The following is an 11,412-nucleotide window of genomic DNA, read 5'->3' on the forward strand; positions in this document are numbered from 1 at the left end:
TCAGCCTTCCTGCTCCTCTGATGCTGCTTGGCCTGCTGTGTTCATCCAGCTCTACACTTTGTTATCTGAGGCTAGTCAATTTCAGCCAGTGTGGTGAACCTCAGGAGTCTGAAGGACAACCACATCCTTGGCAATATGTGAACAAGTGATTTGTTCACTATTAAGATCAACAGAGTGCAGGCTTCAGGGAAGAGAAAAATATTTTTTGTGAAACAGAATTCTCCCTTGATGAAACATATATTCTGAATCACCGAATCTCAGAACTGTTACAGCACAGATTAGGTCCATCATGTTTGCAGCAGCTCTCCAATGACCATTGTGACCTAGTCTACTTTCCCCCAGACCCTTGCATGCTGTTTCTATTCAAATTATCATTCATTGCCCTGTTGAATTCCTCAATTTACTCTGCCTCAACCATAATTACAGGCAGTGCAGTTCAGACCTGAACCACTCATTAGAGGAAAAAAAAGCTACATTTGCAAATCACTTTAAGCCTGTGCCTTCTCATTCATAATTCTTTCATGAATATAAACAGTTTCTTCCTATTTACTCTATCTATGCACCTCATAATTTCAAAATCTGGACTATTAGAGTCATAGAGATACAGAAACAGACCCTTCAGTCCAACTTGTCCATGCCGACCAGATATCCTATATAAATCTAGTCTCATTTGCCAGCATTTGGCCTATATTCCTCTAAACTTTTCCTATTCATATACCCATCCGGGTGCCTTATAAATGTTACCAAAGACAATGCAACAGCTTATAAAACATTAACTACTGCCACTAAAGTTTGTGGGAATCAGCACCAACACTCCACAGGAGTGCTAAACAAGCAGCTTGGCCCATCGTAAACAATATGACCTTATTGAATCTGGAATTCATACTAATGAGGCATTTCAATTTGCTTTGGAGAAAGAATAGATCCAAGATCATTCCCATGATGTGTTACCTACCTCCCCTGTCTGGCCAGTTGTAGTGAATACTCCAGCAGGCTCAGAGTGATTAGGGCCAGAGGATTTCATCCATCCACTTTGATCATACAGCAGGCGACCATCACCTTGATCATACTGTCCAATACCCCACTTCCTTGTCCTTCCAAATGTTAAGTGGCTTTCATCTGCCTGCCCACCTAATGGAAAAGTAATATGTTAATATTTGGAATGATTCTCTAAAAAAGTCTTGAATATTTGAAACACCTAATCATTACGTCTATAACTTCAAGTATACGTTACATTAAAAGTTTAGAAAATGTGAAGAGAGGCTGATTGGTATTTGCTTAATTTCAAAATAGCTCTCTACCCATTAATAACATCATGATTTAACATATCCTCCCTTCACTCTAACACCAACATTAAAACAGGGGATCAATTCAGATTCAATGAAAAGTGCAGGAAGGAAAGCCAGGAGCAGTATCAGGTGCATCTAACAATGAGATATCAAGCTGGTGAGGATATAACAAAGCCACGCTACACCAAACAGTGGAAGCAACAAGCAACAGACAGAGCTAAGTGATCCCATAAGTACACATCAGATCTATGTTCTGCAGTTCTGTCACTTCCAGCCATGAATGGTGGTGGGCACTTAAACAGCACACTGAGGTAGGTGGCTCCTTGAGTATTCCCATCCTGAATGATGAGAAAGCCCAGCACCTCAGTGTGAAAGCCTGAAGCATTTTCATTCATCTTCAACCAGCAGTGCTGACCGAATGATCCAATCTGGCCTCCTACAGTAATCCCCAGCATTACAGATGCCATTTTCAACCAATTCAATTAATATCACGTTATTTCACAAAATGGCTGAACACACGGGATACTGCAAAGGCTATGTGCCCTGACAACATTGTGTAAATAGTACTGAAGACTTGTGCTCCAGAATTAGCCAGATCATTAATCCATCTGTTCCAACACACCTGCAACACTGGCACATCTACCTGACAATGTGAAAAATTAGCCAGGTATATCCTATACACAAAAGTAGGACAATACCTGTGGCCGATTACTGCCTTATCAGGCTATTCTCAATCATCAGCAAAGTGATGCTTCTTGGAACAATCAATGGCAGTTTCAGCCTCACCATTACTAGCTTTCAATTCCAGATTTATTGATTGGATTTAAATTTGACACATTGCTGTGGTGAGATGTGATCCTGAATCCCCCAATGCATCATCCTGGGCTCACGGATTAAAGTCATCATTGCCCTACCAGACCATAGGGGAGCGCTTTTATTGGAGAAAGAGATGACAGATGGTGGTTTAAACTCAGGGTCACCACGCCTCACATGAGGGGAGAGGTTGAGTAGGACAGTCTTTCATTGGTGACCTCAGCTGGTGTGGGAATTGAACCCATGCTGTTGGCATCACCGTGCATCTCAAACCACTCTTCTAGCCAACTAAAGCTAACCAACACCCGCCCCCCCAGCCAAGATTGCAAACAAAATTCCAACTAGAGGTTTTGATTCCAAAATCATCCCAATTCTCATTTACGTAAGAAATGTGTTCCTCAGAAACATATTAATTTTAGTAGAGGTCCTGACAGCTTCATGAGCACGGCCTTTCAAAGGCACAAATGCCTCTCCTTTCTCAGTCTGGTCCATGGATAATGACCAAACATTTCATTGAGTAAAAATAACTAAATGTTTGAGCAGATTAGAAGAGTACAGGGATTGACACTGCCAGTATAAGAAAATAGTTGGCTGGTACGCAAGCTATAACTAATGGAGTGCCAGAGTGTTTAGCCCTTGGGCTCCAAATATTTACAACCTATGTTAGTGATTTGGATAGCCCAATTTGAAGGCAACATGAAAATAGATGGAAAAGTAGGTTGCCTCCAAGAAATAAGTAAATTAAATTACAAATGAATACGGTGGTGAATGCACCAAAATTTGACAGACAGAGTTTAACATGTATAAATGGGAGGTTATCTATTTTGGTTGGAAGAATAGAAAGACAGCTTATTATCTAAATGACGGAAAACTTCAAAGTATTTCAGTGCAGAGAGATCTGGGTGTCCTAGTGCACAAGTTGCAGAAAGTTTGTCTGCAGGTTTTGAGGAGGAATAATGGAATTTTGGCATTTATTGTTAAAGGGATTCAGTATAAAAGTAAGGAAGTATTGCTGCAAACTGTACCAGGCACTTGTGTGTACTGTGTACAGATTTGGTCCCTTTGTTTGAGGAAGGATGTAATTGTATTGGAGATAGTTCAGAAAATGTTCACTTAAGCGCAGGCCTATACTTTTTACAGAGAAGATTGAACTCAAATACATAAGGTGCTAAAGGGGATTAACAAAGTAGACACAGAACTGATGTTTCCCCTTGTGTAGAGTTGAGAACAAGAGATCAATTTTAGGCTGAGGGTGGCTGATTTAAAACGGTGATGAGGATAAATTATTTCTCTCAAAAAGTCATGGATCTGCAGAATTCACTGCCTCAGTGGGCAGATGCCCCACTGAGTAAAATTTTAGATGATAGACAGATTCTTGATGAGTAATAGTTTAAAGGGTTATGGGGAACAGGCAAGGAAGCGGAATTGAGTCTGAGATGTGATCAGCCACGATTGTGCTAAATGGCGGAGTAAGCTCGAGGGTCTGAATTACCTACTCCTGCTCAAAATCTTTATGTCCTTAAGTAACGTCTTGGTCATGAAGGGTACAAGGGCCATGCAGCATGAGGTGCATTCAAGTCTTAGCAAATTTTTTTTTTTCTTTTGCAATGTGTGCTATAAATGTTCAGAAAACGGTTTTCTCAAAATCAATGTGTTTATTATGAGGCCAGAAACTAGGTGCAGAGGTAACTAACATTGACAGTACAGATTTAATGGGCCAAAAGGTCCCTTTTGTACAGTATGATCTATAATTCTAATTGATGAATTTCTTCTTTTGCTGGCACAGCAGGGATCTTGGCTTAGCCAATATGAATTAGATAGTGTAACTACCAATACAATGGGTATTTTGTTCTTCAATATTGTACATTGGCATCTGCTGAATAACAAATTTTCTTGTTAGTTTTAATAATATTTTGAGGAGAATGTTCTTGAAAAAAAATGTCTAATTAGCTTTTTTTTACAAAAATATGGAATGCAATATATTAATTCAGCTAGAAGAAATAGAAGTCAGAATATTATTATAAGAACACTGTATTAAAGATTTTGTCCAGCAGAATCATGGAGAAGTCTAAAAATGTTCTGACCTTGAAGGTCTATGTGCATAAAACAAAATATTTTATAGCGCAGTTATATTGGCACAATTTGCATCATGGGAAAAAAGTTTCCATGGGGGAAAATACTTTTGGAGCGAAAATAGCAATAAAAAACTCTAGTGAGGCATAAAAACAAACCAGAACCAGATGGTTGTGGAATTTAAATGTAAAGCAGGTATGAACAGTGAACTGCGGTCAAAAGAAAATTCATCAGACGTTTTGAAACCGAAAAGTTCCTTCAACAATCTACAGGAGAAAGGCAACAGACCTGAAGAGGGCAATAACGCCTGAAGTTTAACAAGGATCTTGCCCGTAGATTGGGAGATTATCCACTGACACAGTGCTATTGGGCACCACATTATACTTGTGCATGTTGGGCATCTACTTGCCCCAGAGCCACAAACTGTAGATTACAGCAGGGTGGTGACAGAGCTGGGTGACGGGCAGTGTTGGGCACAGCTGGCAGCTGATAAGAGTTTTGAAGCGGTGTAGTCCCCTCCTGCCCCAGGTGTACCAGCATCATCTGCCTTCAGTGGTGCACATGCCAAGGTGACCATTCTGACATCTTTTTGAAATCGTATCCTCACCCTCTCATCAGTCTTCAATCTCAATCGTGGATCTCTGCTATGCCCACTTTCCAGGAGAATGGTACATCTCGTTTTTGTCAGGATGCCAATTACAAAACTGACAATGGGACCTTCTAAGATTGAAGATTTGCAATTTTCCAATGCAGAGAGTACCTATTCCTAGCCCAAATCACTATGTTCGTCTGCCAGATCGGGAGTAAACAGAGATTCAGTCTCCAAACAAGGCTACAAAGAAGCAAGTACCTTAGCCCAGGACTCAGCAAATCCAAAGCACATGTGCCTCTTCCACTGGACTTCCACTGAAATTATATGAGGTGGTTGCAGGAAAGGGTCAAATAACTTTCATTCTAGTGTCCAACGTGTGTCTTTGTGCCACTGATGAGCAAGTCCCAGGTTTGAAGTCTAATCCCTGCTGAATTCATGCATATAGGGGTAATGCCCGAGGAATGAGCAGGTCATCAGGATGAAATGGATTTTTGCCTAGATTCAATTTCAACTTGAATTTTCATTTTTAGAAACAGGATCACATCGGGTTTTTTTTAAATGACGGCAATAAAGGAGTAACTTCTACTGATACATCACCATGCAAAATCTTCAGATGGTCCAAAGTATGCAATTGCCAATTAAGGATTTTAAAATACAAGTCACTGTTATTGCCAATGCTCACAGCACAATCCCACAAATTGCAACATTAAGTTCAATTCTAGATAAACTGGCTGTAGTTTCCACAAACCCATACAATGGTTGTCCAAAGTGAAAAATCATTTAACTAATCTAGAAACCACCATATTGAATCAGAAGTATCTATGGCTTTGTCAAAGATTAAAAAATTAATGAGGTACAACTACCATTCATTTCATGATATTTAATGGAATGGGGCCAAGGATCACAAAACTATGAGATTCAGGTCAAGTAGATCTAAACTGGGTCAGTACTTTGAAATAACAAGGTGTACTATCTCAGTACTTTGAAACATTTGAGAAGTTTACAGTTCCTGATGGGCTGTTGATTTAATTGATGAATGGCTCAGTCACAGTTTTCCTATTAGAGCTAATATAGGATCGTATGTGAGATCTAACTAACAACCTACAATTGTGTTTGGACAGGGACCTTGGTGTTCTTTAGTTGTTATAAAGTCATACAGCACAGAAATGAACCCTTCCATCCAACTTGTCCATGCCAACCAAGTTTCCCAAACTAAATTACTCTCATCTGCCTGCATTTAGCCCACATCCCTTTAAACCTTTCCTATTCATGTACCTGTCGAAATATCTTTTAAAAGTTGTAACTGTACCTGCATCTGCCGCTTCTTCTGGCAGTTCACTCCACATACGAACAACCATCTGTGTGAAACATCGCCCCTCAAGTTTCTTTTCAATCTTTCCTCTCTCACCTTAAAAATATGCTCCCTTGTTTTAAACTCTTCCAACCTTTGCTAATCAACTTATCTGTGCCCCTCATGATTTTATAAACCTCTACAAGGTCACCGCTAACACAGAAACATCGATGGAATTGAATCCAGGCAGCAGGGATCCCAGCAACTGGCCCAGTGCTTGTCAAAGATCAAGCATCTGGACCCAGGTTTCACTGTTGCAACACAAGAATCTTAAAACTGTAAACTACAACTGCCTTTACTTTCATGTTTGTACCAGATAACCATCCTACCCCTATCTTCTTTGGAGGATCATTGCCTGTTTTTTTTTGGGTAATAAAACTCACCTACATTTCATTCAAGAAAGCCTTACGATTGGTTCTCCTTCATTTCTGATCTGGTGTACTAAGTTTAATTGAAGTGTGATAGCAATGTACTAATGATGAAAACAAAACATAGTTGTTTGCCACTGCTAGATTGTTAAAAGAGGGGAGTTGTGGACCTCTTCATTGGGTCACAACAATATTTAAAAGGAACACAATGTTTCTCTATTATTTACAGTATGAAGGGTAAAAAAATGGATGGTTTACAATTATGCTTTTTATCCCCATCCATTTATTGCAAGTAAAATAAACCATTGTTATTCAAAACTTGACTGTGGATCTGAAGAACAACATTCCAGTTCAGGAAAATAATATCATGGAACAGTACACAACTCATCCCAGTAAGTCAATGTACAAAATAAGAATGGTCTGTTACAATCCTTGCATCTTGCCATTGCATCACTGAATATTTGGGAAAAAGGAAGGACAAGTGAGTGTTTTGAGATACAGTGTTTTTGTGTTGAACCTGAAAATGTACCGAGTGTGAAGCGTATTGGTGGTGGTCATAAGATATGGTGGGAGATGGGTGGCATGAAAAGCCAGTCAGGATTCTCACTTCTAATAATCAATTCTTTAGGGCATTAAATATTTTAACAATAGGCTCCTTATGAAGGACACTTGAAGCACGTACACAATATCCTTGGAGAGGAGTAGGGGAGTTTCTATGTACAAATGTCACAAATACAAATAAGACTTTATGAAGCAAACAGAAAGACAAACAATTTTGTCTGGTATATTTCTGAAGTCGATTGTCAGAATGGTGTAAAAGGATACCTCAAGTTACAAAAAAGCTGAACGATAGTGGATCACTTTTTTGTGAGTGATGAATGGTTGACGTTTTCAATGGTTGACATGGTTTCAAACACATTGTGGCCTGTCTAAGATTTCTCACCCATAACATTTAAATGTCTAGAGAAGGAGTCTTCAATTCTAAGTTGTACTCAACTTGCATAGTGTTAAAAAGAAGCCTTGAAATACCACTTGTAAAAAGCAATTTTAAAAAGGTGGCAAACTTATTAACAGGGGAAATGTAGGCCAGACATAATGGGTGATAATCTGATTGATTTTGATTCTGTTCCTTGGCGATTGATACGTAAACAAAAGCATACGGAAAAACTAGAGCCTATTAGGCATTTACAATTTATGTACTGTACTAGATTTGCTGATTATTCAAGACAACAGAATAATTTGTATCTGAGTCTTGTGTTCAGTCAATAATGCAAAGAGTTCGGCACAGGCCAAGTCCCACCTGGCATATTACATCAACTGTCATTGTTACCCAGCTAAACATCTCTCTACATTTGTTTGGTTTGTTGAGTATGAGTCTGCATCATCAAGTTCCAGTGGTGATGCGTCACTGTTCAGTAAACAAAATATATGTTATCAACGTTTAATTAGGTGGGCTTGAGAAATTAGATGAGGTTTAAAAGGAAAATACACCAATGACATCAGCTAGAATGGGTAGCATGTTACTACCTGTGGTAGATCAGCTGTATCGCTCATTCATGCCATTGTTGCCCTACCTCACCCAAATCACAAATATTAACCATCTACAGGCAATCAACAGCATGAGACAGCAGGTCAATCACTAGTGTCATCTATAAACCAAATGGAAGAACACTCACTGAGACATTTCGTATCTAAACCATGAGCTATAAAGAAGTAAGCAAAATAAAAATTGGTGGAATAAAGGATGCAACTGAGATATAGATGGAGATAGGCAGAATAACTGAAACACATGTTTTTAATTCTTTCAAAATCTCCAATATGAACTGAACTCTAAAGGAATGAGACTCCACTGCTAAAATTAAATTTTCAGGTCTAAAGATGTTGTTAACAATAATTATGACTTCTTACAATGTTAAAAATTCACACACTCTCGAAAACACCAACCCTAAACATTTTTTGCCCTATTTACTGTGTACTTTCATTTTTCTGAACACCCAACCTGCTCAACCTTTCCTTCTAAGACAAATTCCTTCACTGTTGGTGAACATTTTCTGAACTGCATCCAATGCAAGTATATCCCTCCAAGCCTGTTCTCAACAATGCACTGTGTAGTAGTTAAAAGACTTTTGCTTTTTTATTCCACTCACCTTGCAGGAAGGCTAACTTTTGATTTGCATCCCTGATGACTCCTCATACCTAACTTTTTCTGATTGATGTACAGTGACATCCAGATCCATCTGCATCACAACACTTTGTATCCTTTCTCCATCTAAACAATTTCCTGTTCTTCTATTCTTCCCACCAAACACATTTCCCACATTACCCCAGATCTGCCAAATTGTTGCTCACTCTCAATCTTTCCAGATCCCTGGATGACCTTTCTGAATCCCCCACGTATTTGCTTTCCTATGTATCCTCGTACTGCCCCTGCTATTGCCCTGTCTACCTCAGATTATCCTACATCTGAAATCTAGGTGCAACAGGTGAAGGTAGCAATTCCACGCTTCTACTATGCAGTAACATGAGTGACTAACTAACAGAATGCTGCTGTCAAGCCAAAAAGACATTCTTCCTGTCATCTAAATGAGCATTTTTTTTTTTGTTTCTTTATTCGTTCATGGGATAAGGGCGTCACTGGCTAGGCCAGAATTTATTACCCATCCCCAATTGCCCAGAGAGCTGTTAAGAGTCAACCACATTGCTGTAGGTCTGGAGTCACATCTAGGCCAGACCAGGTAAGGATGGCCACTTCCTTACCTAAAAGACATTAGTGAACCGGATGGGTTTTTACCTACAATCAACAATGGATTCATAGTCATCATTAGATTCTCAATTCCAGATATTTATTGAATGCAATTTCCATCATCTGCCGTGGCGTGGTTCAAACCCAGGTCCCCAGAATGTTGGTCTCTGGATTAACAGTCCAGCGATAATACCACTAGGCCATTGCCTCCCCTATGATATATATGAATTCCAATACCAGTGTGATTCCAGAGACTAGGGAATTGTTTCAATTAGCATGTCCCTTCAGCTGCTCACAACAAGCAAGGTACTGACCGTACCCAACCAGTCTGCTTGCAAAACTTGCAATCTTGTGTCTAACATTAGATGCACTATTGCAATTGGACAACTTTGGCTGAATAATCCTGAATGTATAAGGAATTAAGCAGGCAACCATTTTAAAATTGTCAGCCGGGCTGGAGGCGTGACGCACCTGCGAGTATTGGGACTATGCGGGTTAATATTTTTTGCAGGCACAAAGAATTTGTGCATGCACTGCACCTGCTTCAACTCAACAAAATAGGTGACAGCCATTCACTAGCTTTTTCTCAGGGCAATGTCCCGACTAATCTGCATCAACCTGCCTGGTTAAATCAGCATTGATGGGTACATTCTCCATGACAATGCCTCCATCCATCAGAGTAAACTTCCAACCTCTCTTGCAGTATAAATGTTGATTATCCCCTTCAATTCATATTCTTGCAAAATGTCACAATGGGCGCAAGATGAAAATCTTAGACAAATGAGTCCCTTTTCAGCAATAGTCAAGTTCAGCATGACCTAATGACTACTTAATGAATTTAAGTTGAATTGAATAATCGGAGTACTCATATATGAAGTACAATTTTGGAAGCAAATTTAATGTTTATGTAAGTGTTGCTGTTGTGTAGATGCTTATGCATTAATCACTGCTATGACTGGCTAGGAGTAAGTGTTATGATAACCATTTTAAGTCACGTGGGGAAAAAGTAGTGCAAATATATTGTAATTACCTCATAACTTCCAGCAGCAATATCTTAAACCAACTGCATTAGTAATCATACTATGTTTGTAATTTGTGAGGAAAGCATTGAGGCAGGAGAAGACCAGAAAACAAAACAAAAATCAGCAGTCATCATTTACCCACCATGGACTCACATCTGTCTGACTTCAGAGGCTACCACAGTGCAGAATGAAACTATAGCAGTGAAAACTAACAATATTCCAAATTGTTAGAATGGTTATAACTGAGGGAATCATCAAATTAGCCATAAAAGTACATTTTTCGAAATACTGCTCTCTATACAATATATAAAAAATAACCATGTGAATATTTTTTCCTTATTTAACACACACCTGAAGGGGAGGTTTTATTGTGGTGCTAGAAGTCTCAGCTGTTGCCTGGAGAGGTGCCAAGTTACCGGTTGACCTCCTACAGGATTAGAAGCCATGGGGTAAAAAATAAAAGACCACTCTCTCTGTGACAGATATTTAACCAATTGTGAAAGAGTCTAGAAATGATCTACCTAAACTCATTTTCTATAACAAATGGTAGGTAACGAATCACTTGCAGTAAGAAAACAACTAAAAATTTACAAATGTCAAACATTAAAGTGTAAACGTAGGCTTTCAATATTGGTAATTCTATAAATAGGTCAGTGGAAAATATAGCCACACACTCGAGTCTGCCAGTTCGCACCATAGCTAATCAATTAAATGCTAGTTTGGTTTTATGTTAAATTAGAAGATTGTTGATTCATGCTCTTACACCTCCGGTCAGTAATGAGGGAGGGCCGTACTTCAGGTATGCCTTCTGAAGTGGATGTGAGGCCAAGCTCTCACCTAACGCAGGATAGAGAGTGCTCCGGAGGATATCCTGGCACTGATTAAAGAAAGACAGGAGTTTTTTCCTGGTTTCCTGACAATATTTAGCCCTTAGCTAACAAATAATTATCATTGCTATTTGGGAGACATTGCTCTACATGCTGACATTATAACATTGACTGCATTTCAAAAATACTTTGTTGCCTATAAAGCAGGAACTGCTACAGGAACATAATAACATTGGACTTAAGAGCAGGAATTAAAAAAAAAAGGCCCTTCAAACCAACTCCATTATTCAATAATGTCATTGCTAATCTCGTTGTAGTCTCAGCTCCACATTTC

General features: G+C 39.1%; 1 protein-coding gene across 1 annotated transcript in view; it reads right to left on the reverse strand.

The window, feature by feature from the left end:
- The window catches only part of LOC109927512 (tensin-3), a 381,339-nt gene that overhangs the window by 50,841 nt on the left and 319,086 nt on the right, over positions 1-11,412 (reverse strand). The window contains exon 19 of the mRNA XM_048608151.1: positions 946-1,131. Coding sequence (XP_048464108.1) covers positions 946-1,131 — 186 coding nt within the window. The remainder of the gene's footprint in view (positions 1-945; positions 1,132-11,412) is intronic.

The sequence above is a fragment of the Rhincodon typus genome, chromosome 2, assembly GCF_021869965.1.
Source record: "Rhincodon typus isolate 14 chromosome 2, sRhiTyp1.1, whole genome shotgun sequence".
NCBI classification, from domain to species: Eukaryota; Metazoa; Chordata; class Chondrichthyes; order Orectolobiformes; family Rhincodontidae; genus Rhincodon; species Rhincodon typus.